Source organism: Pristiophorus japonicus, chromosome 15 (genome assembly GCF_044704955.1).
Source record: "Pristiophorus japonicus isolate sPriJap1 chromosome 15, sPriJap1.hap1, whole genome shotgun sequence".
NCBI lineage: Eukaryota > Metazoa > Chordata > Chondrichthyes > Pristiophoridae > Pristiophorus > Pristiophorus japonicus.
In genome coordinates, this window is record NC_091991.1 from 21,220,372 (window position 1) to 21,234,077 (window position 13,706).

Below are 13,706 nucleotides of genomic sequence, written 5' to 3' on the forward strand. Positions count from 1 at the left end.
GACCAAAAGCTTGGTCAGAGGTAGGTTTTAAGGAGCGTTTTAAAAGAGGAGAGGTGGGAAGGTTTCGGGGGGGAATTTCAGAGCTTTCGGCCTCGACAGCTGAAGGCACACCCGCCAATAGTGAAGTGATTAAAATCAGGGATGCACAAGAGGCCAGAATTGGAGGAGCAGAGAGATCTCAAATGGTTGGAGGACTGGAGATTACAGAAATAGGCAGGGGCAAGGCCATGAAAACAAAGATGAGAATTTTAAAATTGAGACCACTCACAATGAATATGGCAGAAAATGAAGCTCGAACATTAATTTACCAATCCATGCAGACTTACTTTAGTTGGTACTAACTAAAACATTCTTTTCGTGAAATTATGTTTGAATTCTAAATATATAAACTAACAATGTATTACATAAAAATTATAGCTCAGAAATTATGTTTGAATTCTAAATATGTAAACCAATTTTTCCACAGAAATTACAACACCGAAGCAGGCCATTCAGCTTAATTGGTCCACGTTTATTCTCCACACGACCCCCCTCCCAACCTATTTCATCTCACTCTATCAACATATCCTTCTATCCCTTTCTCCCTCATTTACTTATCTAATAATGTGAAGATTGCATCCTTAGTACTACGCGTTGAGAGTTTACGATGAAGCATGGCTACAATGTTTTTGACCAAGTGAATCCAAATGAATGATCATTGCCAAGAGTGTTTATAGTTTGTAAATGAACAGCCCAGTGGGAGGAAAGCCTCCCTCCAGCTGCATGCCTCCAATGTGGCAAGCAGGTCCCACTCTGGTTGCAGGGGAAGCATTGAGAGCGAACGACTGGCATAACTGAGTGTGCCAGTGTCAACCAGCTGCACTCGTGGCATGTCCCACTGACAAGTTGTCAACACAGCCCAGCTTCCCATCTCACTCGCTCTTCCGTGTCAAAAACCACAATCGAAGCCTCCCTCCTCACTCACTAAACACCGCGGCGCAGATACTTCCGCACAAAAAAAAGACAAGTGAACGGAGATCCGCCGGTGACGCGGCGGAGAAGCGGGTTTGGTGAGCAGGCTGGGAACGAGCGACAACACAAACACTCTACCTTCGCCGCCGCCGCCGCCATGATGCTGCTTGTGATGACGGAGCGCCGTTCACGTGCTTCAGGAAGAAAAACAGTTGGGCTGCGCGCGCACCGCCTTCCTTTGGGTTTGCTGACGACGGTCTGACCGCAGGAAAGAAACAAGATGGGCGCCCCCTCTGTGCCGTGCAGTGACAGTGCCGCGCCCACAGCAACACTTCCTCCACGGCCACCGACCGCAATGACAGTGCCACTGTGAGGCCCCAGACCATGGAACCTAGAATAAGGAGCATGAGAGTGACAGTGGGCGTTTTCCGCTCTTCGAGCCACAACCTCTGCTGCCATTTTATTGACATTCTCCCCTCCCCCCCCCCACCCACCTCTGGTCTGCTGCCATTTTATTCTCTGGTCAGCTTAGGGTCTGATACATGTAGAAACCCAAAGTCACGTTTTAAGAGTCTCTCAACCCCGCTACTGTGTGTCCGCCAGTGGCTCAGTGGGTAGCACCCTCCCCTCGGAGTCAGAAGGTTGTGGGTTTAGGTGCCACTCCAGAGACTTGAGCACAAAAATCTAGGCTGACATTCCAGTGCAGTGCTGAGGCAGAGTTGCACTGTCGGAGGTGCCGTTTATCGGATGAGATGTTAAACCGAGCCCCCTTCTACACTCTGATGGACATAAAAGATCTCATGGCACTATTTCGAAGAAGAGCAGGGGGGTTATCCCCGGTGTCCTGGCCAATGTTTATCCCTCAACCAACGTCACTTAAAAAAAACAGATTTATCTGGTCATTATTGTTGTGTATAGAAGAACTCCACGAGGCTGAGTACCGAGAGCTAAACTTAGTGTGACCTTAGTCTTCTTTATTACAACTCCAGAGTGCCTAAACAACATGGCAGCCAACCTTTTATACTGGCCCTGCACGTGTGTGCTGGTGACCATTCGGACTCCAACAGTCGCGCCCTCTGGCGGCAAGTATTACACAGTTACATACATAACATTATTCTCCCCAAAGTCTTCGGTACAAATTGAGGTGATCCGGAGCTCTTCGCTCCCTAGTTGATCGTCTTAAGTTCAAACCCTGGCATGTGTGAGCCTGCGCCACCATTCAATAAGATCATGCTAATCACTCACCTCTTGTTTGGACTGCCCACTCCGCTTGACCTTTAGACACGGGCTTAAACGGAGCAGACCTGACATGCTTGATGCCATTGCGGGTCATAAACTTGTTGAATTCCGAGCTGGTGAAACACAGTCCATTGTCACTAACAAGGACATCGGGCAAGCCATGGGTGGCGAACATGGCCCAGAGGCTTTCAGTAGTGCTGTGGATGTGCTGGATGACATGATTACGCATTCAATCCATTTGGAGTAAGCGTCCACAACTACTAAAAACATCTTTCCTAGAAAGGGGCCGGCAAAATCTACGTGGATCCTGGATCATAGTTTTGAGGGCCATGATCACAAACTCAGTGGAGCCTCCCTTTGTGCATTGCTCAGTTGCGAGCAAGTTTTGCACTGATGCACACATGACTCCAAGTCCGAGTCAATGCCAGGCCACCAAACATGCGACCTGGCAATTGCCTTCATAATGACAATGCCTGGGTGGGTACTGTGTAAGTCACGTATAAGCGTTTCCCTGCTTTCTTTTGGCAAAACCATATGAGTACCCCATAAGAGACAATCCGACTGGATGGACATTTCATCTTTGCGTCAGTGAAACGGCTTAATTTCATCTTGCATTTCCCCGTGAACGGCCGACCAGTTCCCATTTAGGATGCAACTCTTAACTAATGATAGCACAGGATCCTGGCTGTTCCAGGTCCTGATCTGACGAGCTCTCTCTCAAAAGCATCCATGACCAGTAGCAAGCCTGCGAGCTGCACCATTTCAATCCCAGTGGTGGGTAATGGTAGCCGGCTGAGAGCGTCGGCACAGTTTTCAGTGCCTGGTCTGTGGCGGATAACATAGCCATAAGCGGATAATGTTAGTGCCCATCTTTGGATGCGGGACGAAGCATTGGTATTTATACCTTTGCTCTCTGAAAACAGTGAAATGAGCGGCTTGTGGTCAGTGTCAAGCTCAAACCTAAGTCCAAATAGGTATTGGTGCATTTTCTTAACCCCATAAACACATGCTAATGCCTCTTTCTCGACCATACTATAGGCTCTCTCAGCCTTAGATAGACTTCTAGACGCGTATGCAACTGGTTTGGAGGAGGCCCGCCAAATCTGCATCCACTGACACCCTTGGAACAGAGGGTCACCGCTTTGATGAGTCGTACATGGAGAAAAGCAATCAGTACTGCACAAGCTGAGCCCACACGCAAGGGAGAGAGTAAGTCCTGAAAATACATCGTGGCCCTTCAAATCAACCTGCTGCCTGGCCTGCTATGTGTGAGTGTACTCATGCCATCCACCCTGCCCCCTCCTGTGCTGCTAACCATTTGACTGTTCTGTTATATTTTGCAGAAGATGATGCCAATCCTGAAGATACAGAAGATACAGAAGAAGAACCAGATGTGGACGATCCAGACCAAGGGTGGCTGCAGGGGTTGACTGAAATGTCTTCAGGGGAGACTTTAGAACTTCATACGTATCAGCCCACATTAACGGACATCAGTTTTTCAAACACACCCATAGGTTCTGGTTCCACATTCTATGATTTCACAGATTCCGACGTTGCGGGTCCCAGTGGTGCTGGTGGTGGTGGTGTAATGCAGCATTTTACACCAGGGCCCCACCATCCCAGCCCACAGCTCCCACTGGAGTGGTGCCGTGAGGCAGACCCAGGCAGAGGAGAAGGAGATTGGAAACATGCTCTCCTGAGATCAGCGTGCAACAGATGTGGCTCAGGTTGTGGCATTGGGTGTGGAGAGCAATGACCTTACCCGATCACTCGTGGGCAGTGTCAGTGCAGTGGGTGAAGAGGTAACGGTACTGACGGGAGAAATAGCAGTAATGACACAGGAAATGAGGAAGGGAATGTCCGAGTGAGTGCAAGCAACGGCACAGGCCGTCAGGGAGGACATGCATGTGACGGCACAGGCCCTCATGGAGGTAGCTGCTGCAATCAGCTTGGGGATGAAGGGGTATGGCGAGAAAGCAGAAATGGGGTACTGAAGTTGCATGTTCAGCCATGAACTCATTGAATGGTGGTGCAGGCTCAAAGGGCCGAGTGGCCTACTCCTGCACCTATTTTCTTTGTTTCTATGGGCCGTGCATCGGGGCCTAGATGGATCTGTACCTTGGCGCCTGTGAAACATAGAAAATAGGTGCAGGAGCAGGCCATTCGCCCCTTCGAGCCTACACTGCCATTCAATATGATCATGGCTGATCATGCAACTCCCAACTCCCGCCTTCTCTCCATACTCCCTGATCCCCTTAGCCGTATTGACCACATCTAACTCCCTCTTGAATATATCCAACGAACTGGACTCAACAACTTTCTGTGGTAGAGAATTCCACAGGTTCACTACTCTCTGGGTGAAAAAGTTTCTCCTCATCTCGGTGAAGTTGCCGATGCCTGGTTCGAATAGCAAGGGAAACTTGCTCAGCACTTGAGCACACAAGGCGTCATCCACTGAAGATAGTGCTTTGATGCCGTTCCAATTCCATCTAATCTTTTCTAGCCAGCTTCTGCTGAACAGCATTGGGCCATTGCCTGGAACAATCCACAATGATAGGTCATCCACAGCTCCATCATACGATACCTTCACTGCCTCACTTCCAATAACTGGTATGAGCTCTTTGGTGTAGGTTTGCAGCTTTGCATTAATCGGGCTCAATTTGGGCCTTTGTGCTTTATTGCCCCACAGTTTCTCAAAAGCCTTCTGGCTCATTATTGACTGACTCGCACCCGTGTCCAACTCCATGGATACTGGAACTCCATTTAATTTGACTTTCAGCATTATAGGAGGGCTCTTGGTGGTGAAGGTATGTTCCTCATACACTTCTTCCTCGGGTTGAGTTGCCTGTGCTGCGTGATCCATGCTGGATTGATCATCCTCTGCCATGTGGTATGTCGCAGCACGTTTTCATATTCGCTGGAGGTGCCCCATCGTTGCACAGCCTTTGCACACGTAGTGCTTGAATCAACATTGATGGGCTCGATGATTACCCCCACAGCGCCAACACGGTGCTAATGGATTCACATTCACCCCCGATGGCGGACTCTGAGTCATCACAGGTCTTGCAGCCGCAGACGTATAGGCCCTGCCATATGCAGATCTGCCTGCTAGTGACGTCATTTTATGCACAGTACTTGTCGGTGAGCTTCGATGTTGAGAAGATATCTGTTTGGTGTTATCGTCCGTAGCCATGGCATGCCTGGGCGATCGTGATGGCCCTGCTCAGGTCTACGGTTTCGGCAGCCAGCAGCTTTCAAAGAATGACCTCGTGGCTGATGTCCAGCACGAAAAAGTCCTGCAGCATTTGCCCCAGCGCAGCTCCAAAATCGCAAGGTCCTGCGAGGCGTCACAGGTCAGCGACATAATCTGCCACGTCCTGGCCCCCAGATCGATGGTGCATGTAAAAACGATATCTAGCCAAGTGGATACTCTCCTTCGGCTTGAGGTAGTCCTGAACCAGTGTGCACAACTCTGCATATTCCTTCTCGGTGCAAGCAGATTCTTGATGAGGCCGTATATTTTAGGCCCACAGACAGTGAGGAGAAACGCCCTGCGCTGGCTGCGTTAGTGTCTCCTTCCAGTTCGTTGGCCACGAAGTACTGGTCGAGACGCTCGACGAAGGCTTCCCAATCATCACCCTCTATGAATCTCTTTAATATTCCAATGGCAGCCGTGGTTACGTGAAGGTTCGTATTCTGTTACTCGTCGCCAATTATTGTGTATAGAAGAACTCCACGAGGCTGAGTACTGTGAGCTAAACTTAGTGTGACCTTAGTCATCTTTATTACAACTCTAGAGTGCCTAAACAACATGGCAGCCAACCTTTTATACTGGCCCTGCACGTATGTGCAGGTGACCATTAGGACTCCAATAGTCGTGCCCTCTGATGGCAAGTATTACATAATTACATACATAACAATTATCACATTGTTTTTTTTCTGTGGGCTTGCTGTGCGCAAATTGGCAGCTGAATTTCAATAGTGATTATACTTCAAAAAGTAATTCATTGACATTAAAGCGCTTTGAGACGTCCGGTGATCGTGAAAGACGCTATATAAATGCTAATCTTTTTCTTTGTACTGAGATATTTCAAAGTACAAATTCTGGTTGTCCAATGCAGATTTCACATTCTTAGTCTGTAGGGTAAATCCTGAAATATTATGTGCAAGTTAGCTGAGGGCCCCCTGAATGTACACAGGGATACTGCTGTAATTGAACTAGTAAACACTCTGCAGCTAGTAAGATTCCTGCTGTTTGTTCAGGTAGGATCCTACAAATTAGCACATTGGCTTACAGGCTTTTCTGGAGACATGTGGGAAGAATGTCAGGCTCCGGTAACATGCCTACCACTACAGGCAGACTGGCTAGCTGTTCAAACATCAGCATTGTCATGCAGTACTGCGGACCTGCCTGCTTCAGGTATTGAATTACCAAGTCTGCCATAGTGCATTGACTTGGTGCTGATCATCCATTGCAATATGTAATCTCGGAGCCATCCCGACCCCAAAGAGGCCTTGCTTATCTATACCCCCTCACACACAGATAATAGTCACTGGTTGATTGTTGGACAATTAAGAATCACGCATTTGAGCAGGAGATCCTTATAGGGTTATGATGAGCAGCACGACTCACTATAATAAGTGTAAGTGCATCTTACTCACTATTGCATGGGCACACACTATACTTTATCGACGGGTGGTTCTGCCAGTTGGAGATGCAAAGCTTCATCAATAACTGCTGATCTTTCTGTAACCCAAGCGTGGTAGGCATCATGCCCTGGAAATGAGAGCATGATCTTAAATCAAGTGACGTCTAGCAGCTATCATCCAAGTCCCTGAGTTTCTTTATCAGCTATTTGATTTAATATTTAGTAGGGAAGAACATACAAAGAGCAGATTTTGCCATACCGGCCACCGTGATATTCTGGACATCTAAGTCCAAACCATCGTACCAGGCTAACCCATCACCAGATGCTAAATCTTTGTCCCCATGAAGGGCTTTGGCAAAAGAGTGCCCACCCTGGGACCGGCTCCTTTCAGGGTGCTGAGAGATGGCCGATCTATGTATGCGAGAGGGTTTCATCCCTACAGCTGCTTCCCCTTTTTGCCACAATTCCACCTCACAGATTGATCCTGGATCTCATACATGGGCCAAGGAAGCTCTTTCGTTGCATGGCTGTTCTGAATCACAAAAAACTGTTTAGATGCATATCTTATATACCATAAGCTTATGTGCATTTGGACTTTGCTATCCTTGAAGAAAAACTAACGTGCAGTAACCCCTACTATCCAGGCTGAAGATGACATCTACCAGGACACCAGGTATTAACACGAATCAACAATTGAACAAATGCCACTTGTATCTTCCAGTTTATGGCCGTGAAATTGTGGTTGGCGGCATAGCTAAGGAGTACGCCCCCAACCTCCGAACAAAATCCACACTTACCTGGTGCGAAACCCCAAACAAAAACTTGCTTTAAATGCTGTAGAGTTGTGCGCAGCCTAGCAGCCCACAGATCCCAGGGGCGCACCGTTGTACATAAGCGTACCTGGGATCATGTGGGGCAGAGTTCCTTTCACTAGCCAATCAAGAAATATGAAAAGCCCCGTTAGAGAGTTAAGCATAGCAACCAGACTATAAATATTGGCTGGCCTTCACTCTCAGATTTATATTGCTTTCAACACATGTTTCCTTGCAAGCTTACATCAATACATTTCCATACATCTGTAGATGACCTGATAAAAGTTGAAATCTTATTTGACACCATGAACTTGATAACATTATTTAATAGATATATATAAATAACACACAAATTATATTATGAAATTGCTATTTTCTCATCACTGCCACCGCCCGCCCCCTGCCCCCCCACCCCACCCCTTACACTGTGAAAACGGGCTCCTGCGCCTGTCTGTACCAGCCGTAAAATTTTCCAGCATAATTAATGGGCAGTTGGTGAGCAATTAGCCCAGCTTTTCGCCAGCAATGCGATTTTGACAGTTGCAGCAGATCATCTTTCCATTCGGAATTTGACAGATCGCAAGTTTGGGATTTAGTGCATGTGCTAAGGGCGGAATGACCACAAATTCAGGGCCAATACCTTCAAGATTCAATTTTGAGCCATATAAATCATAGTGCTGGATTTGGGGACACCAGCCCCCAAATCTCTCGGTTATACCTTGGCCTGATCACTCACACCACAAAAGTGATCAGTCACTCCAAATTGGCAGTAACCCTTCATCACATGACCAGCATCTTGGCAAGTACAAAAGTTTTCCAGCAAAGTTGAACATCCGACTACCTCATCAATAATCAGAGCCCACTCAGCCAGAACACATTGCAGGCGTGACATAGGAACATAGAAAATAGGTGCAGGAGTAGGCTATTCGGCCCTTCGAGCCTGCACCACCATTCAATAAGATCATGGCTGATCATTCACCTCAGTATCCCTTTCCTGCTTTCTCTCCATACCCCTTGATCCCTTTAGCCGTAAGGGACATATCTAACTCCCCCTTGAATATATCCAATGACTGGCAACAATAACTCTCTGAGGTAGGGAATTCCACAGGTTAACAACTCTCTGAGTGAAGAAGTTTCTCCTCATCTCCGTCCTAAATGGCTTACCCCTTATCCTTCCACTATGTCCCCTGGTTCTGGACTTCCCCAACATCGGAAACATTCTTCCTGTATCTAACCTGTCCAGTCCCGTCAGAATTTTATATGTTTCTATGAGATCCCCTCACATCCTTCTAAACTCCAGTGAATACAGGCCCAGACGGATCCAGTCTTTCCTCATATGTCAGTCCTGCCATCCCGGGAACCAGGCATGCACACTGATATATCCTTACTACACAGTATAAATGCACACGAGGCCCATACTTGAGAGAAGGTCACTCTGTGACCAGTTACCTTTATTAGCAAGACCTCAAGTGATGAAGGTGGATGGAGCTTCCCCTTTTATACCTGAAAGTCCAGGTTAGGAGTGTCTCCCACAAGTTCACCCCCTTGTGGTCAATGTTCTCAAGGTGTACAACTTAGGTCAGCTTATACATGGGTTACAATGATAGTTGAATACATGACATCACCTCCCCCCCAAAGTCTTATTGGGATCATAGGTTAAGTCTCTCTGGTGGTTTACGCTCCCTTGTAGAGCGTCTGAGTTGGGGCTCCGGTTGTTGGGCACTGGCCTGAGTGTCTGCTGTTTGTGGTGGCTCAAGCCTGTCCGGACTGCCCACAGTGACTGGGCTCTCCTCCACCTGGTTCCAGTGTTCGGTCACCTGTGGTGGAGTAAACTCTATATTGTGTTCTTCCTCTGCTTCATCTATGGGGTTGCTGAATCTCCTTTTAGTTTGATCCACGTGTTTGCGGCAGATTTGTCATTGGTTAGTTTAACTACCAAAACCCTATTCCCCTCTTTGGCAATCACAGTGCCTGCAAGCCATTTGGGCCCTGCAGCGTAATTAAGGACAAAAACGGGGTCATTGACATCAATACATCGCGCCCTCGCATTCCCGTCATGGTAGTCACATTGTGACTGACGCCTGCTCTCAACAATTTCTTTCATAGTAGGGTGTATAAGGGATAACCTGGTTTTGAGCGTCCTTTTCATTAGCAGCTCTGCGGGTGGAGCCCCTGTGAGCGAGTGTGGTCGGGATCTATTGGCCAACAGAAGGTGTGATAAGCGGCTTGGTAGGGAACCCCCTTGGATTCTGAGCATCCCCTGTTTAATTATCTGCACTGCTCGTTCCGCCTGGCCGTTTGAGGCCGGCTTGAATGGTGCCGTTCTAATATGGTTGATTCCATTGCCTGCCATGAAGTCCTGGAATTCAGTGCTTGTGAAGCACGGGCCATTGTCACTGACCAAGACATCTGGTAGACCATGGGCGACGAACATTGCCCGTAGACTTTCTACCGTGGCAGAGGATGTGCTTGAATTTAAAATGGCACACTCAATCCATTTGGAGTAGGCGTCTACTACAACCAAAAACATTTTTCCCATGAAAGGACCTGCGTAGTCCACATGGATGCGTGACCATGGCTTGGCGGGCTAGGACCAGGCGCTAAGGGGGGGCTTCCCTGGATGCGTTGCCCAGCTGAGCACACGTGTTGCACCTGCGAACACAAAGTTCCAGGTCTGCATCTATCCCTGGCCACCAAACGTATGACCTGGCAATTGCCTTCATCATGACAATGCCCGGGTGCTAATTGTGAAAATCTCTGATAAGCACCTCTCTGCCTCTCTGGGGCATGACTACTCGGTTTCCCCACAGTAGGCAATCAGCCTGAATCGAGAGTTCATCCTTGCACCTATGAAACGGTTTAAATTCCTCAGGGCATGCCCCGTATGTGGCTGCCCAGTCCCCATTCAGGACACATTTCTTAACTAAAGACAGTAACGGGTATTTATTTGTCCAGACTTTAATCTGACGGGCTGTCACAGGTGAGCCTTCGCTTTCGAAAGCTTCAACAGCCATGACCATCTCAGCATCATGCTCAGTTGCCCCCTCAGTGGTGGCTAGTGGGAGCCTGCTGAGTGCATGGGCGCAGTTTTTAGTGCCCGGTATATACCGAATTGTGTAGTCATAGGCGGCTAACGTGAGTGTCCACCTCTGTATGCGGGCCGATGCATTCGCATTTATGGCCTTGTTGTCGGCCAAAAGGGACGTTAGGGGTTTGTGATCTGTCTCCAGCTCAAATTTCCTGCCAAACAGGTACTGGTGCATTTTTTTTACTGCATATACACATGCTAGCGCTTCCTTTTCTATCATCCCGTAGCCCCTTTCTGCCTGGGACAGACTTCTGGAGGCATAAGCTACCGGCTGTAACTGACCATTGGCATTCACATGCTGCAACACATAACCGACCCCATAGGACGATGCATCGCACGTTAAAACAAGTTTCTTACACGGGTCATATAACGTTAACAGTTTGTTGGAGCAGAACAAATTGGGTGCTCTATCAAAAGCCCTTTCCTGGCTGTCCCCCCAGACCCAATCGCAACCTTTGCGTAGGAGCACGTGTAGCGGCTCTAACACTGTGCTCAATTTGGGAAGAAAGTTACATAAGAACATAAGAATTAGGAACAGGAGTAGGCCATTTCGCCCCTCGAGCCTGCTCCGCCATTCAATAAGATCATGGCTGATCTGGCCGTGGACTCAGCTCCACTTACCCGCTCTCTCCCCGTAACCCTTAATTCCCTTATTGGTTAAAAATCTATCTATCTGTGACTTGAAAACATTCAATGAGCCAGCCTCAACTGCTTCCTTGGGCAGAGAATTCCACAGATTCACAACCCTCTGGGAGAAGAAATTCCTTCTCAACTCGGTTTTAAATTGGCTCCCCCGTATTTTGAGGCTGTGCCCCCTAGTTCTAGTCTCCCCGACCAGTGGAAACAACCTCTCTGCCTCTATCCTGTCTATCCCTTTCATGATTTTAAATGTTTCTATAAGATCACCCCTCAGCCTTCTGAACTCCAACGAGTAAAGACCCAGTCTACTCAATCTATTATCATAAGGTAACCCCCTCATCTCCGGAATCAGCCGAGTGAATCGTCTCTGTACCCACTGCGCGACATTTTTGTCACTGGAATTGGCCATGAGGGCCTTCTTCACAAGCTGTCGGCGAATACCACAGTCACACTGCAGAAGGCCACCTCTGTGAATCAGTCGTTCATGACCTTGACCTGCGGCTCTAGGCAAATGTCTCACCCTCAGGACTCAAACCCGGCAGGTACTGTGCACAGAGTGGTGCCGTTCAGGAGCTGGACTGTAGAGTGCGAATCCTCTCAGGGAAGAGAGAACAGGACCCCGAGTCCCTTAACTCAGAGTCCGCCGAGGGGGGCTAATCGAGTAGCACCATGCTGGCATTGCGGAAGGAATCACAGGGCTCACCAGTGCTGTTTTTAAGACTATGCTTGCAAAGGCTGCGGTACAAAGGGCCACCTCCAGCGAATGTGTAAGAGAAATAGGACTCACTGTGTTGATGAGAAGTCCGCAGATGGCCATGAATCCAGCGTGGATTATGAATTGTTAGACAGAGAGGCAGCCCAGTCCCACAGGGAGGTACATAGCATGTTTACCTGCACCAGCGAGTGCTCCCTGCTGAAGATGAAAGTCGAGATAGAGGGAAATCCAGTCTTCATGGACGTGGACATGGGAATGAGCCAGTCAGTGATGAATCAAGAAGCCTTTGAGAGGCTATGGGACAATCCGGCTGAACGACCCGAGTTGGCCCCGGTTCAGTCAAAACTGCGCACCTACACCAATGAAATCATCCCAGTCGTTGGTAGTGTGAATGTAAAAGTACTCCATGATGGCACGGTGCACAAGTTACCTCTGAGGATTGTTGCAGGTGATGGACCAACGCTGATCGGCAGAAGTGGATGGAGAAGATCCAGTGGAAGTGGGAAGATTTCACCCCTCCAGCGATCGAAGCCCTCTGCGCTCAGAGGCAAAGCAAACCCTCACCTGAGGGTGGACCCGGCACCGGTGAGCTGACCAACACGGAACCCGGACACAGACCGCTCAGCACGACTGCGTGGAGATGATCCAGCTGAGACGACCCGAACGCACCTTCCAGGCTCCAGTGGCAGGACTCAGGAGGGAGAAAATCGGATCCGGCAGTGACTTCCCAACCACGGAGGCAGAACCCGGGGAGAAGAGGATTATCGCAGTTGACATCGTGGACGAAGAAAAGATGGCGCCCGAACCACGAGGCGATGCGCTGAAGACAATGATGGCCACAGCCAGACCACGAGGTGCAGTGCTGATGGAGCAACACATAACACCAAACGGAGAAGCTGATTGAGGTAAAGTAAGCAAGGCTCTCTTAAAGGAGGCCTGCAAGCCACCACAATTAAAGGGACAGTTCCACACAATTAAGCAATGTAACAAGAATTGTGAGGTGGAAACTAAAGGTGTAACGGATTACGTAAAGTGTGTAACTGGCAATGTACAATGTGTAATTGATGGTTTGAACTGTGCATATGCAACCAGTGAGGAAAAGTCGCACGATCGTGATCGGACCCCTAGAGTGTCCATCATAAGTAAGGAAAAGCTGTACACTGCAGGATTCCCACTGCACGCAGCCAATGCAGCGGGCAGACACCCATCGGGTGCACACAGGTCCAGCAAGCTACCCAGTGCTGTAGCCTGCATCCCGGGTACCAGAGTCATGCACCACGAAGTGTGGCCACAAGCAGCCAACGCACACGAGCTACGAAGCAAGCGACCTCAGCAGGGCAAAGGCACCAGTAGTGATACCATGCCCTGGGTCGGCTCCATCTCTCAGGCAACCGATTGCACAAACTGCCACGAGCCTGAAGGAGCAGACTACACTAAGGCCACACCCAGAGATGTAGGGTCACCCACCACTGTTTCCCCAGAGGAAACAAACACCAGCCAGGATCTCAAACCAAGCGATGCTTAGGCCAGCAAGTCAGCGGTCCCCTGCGCACTGCTAGATGACAGCACTTCAGGGAGCAGCTGGGACCCAGGGTGTAAAGAAAGGATGGGGG

General features: G+C 48.8%; 1 protein-coding gene across 1 annotated transcript in view; it reads right to left on the minus strand.

Moving 5' to 3' along the window:
• tbc1d15 (TBC1 domain family, member 15) overlaps positions 1-1,137 on the minus strand; it is a 73,960-nt gene extending 72,823 nt beyond the window's left edge. Inside the window, exon 1 of the mRNA XM_070900200.1 lies at positions 1,090-1,137. Coding sequence (XP_070756301.1) covers positions 1,090-1,110 — 21 coding nt within the window. The 5' untranslated portion in view covers positions 1,111-1,137. The remainder of the gene's footprint in view (positions 1-1,089) is intronic.
• Positions 1,138-13,706: the final 12,569 nt, after the last annotated feature.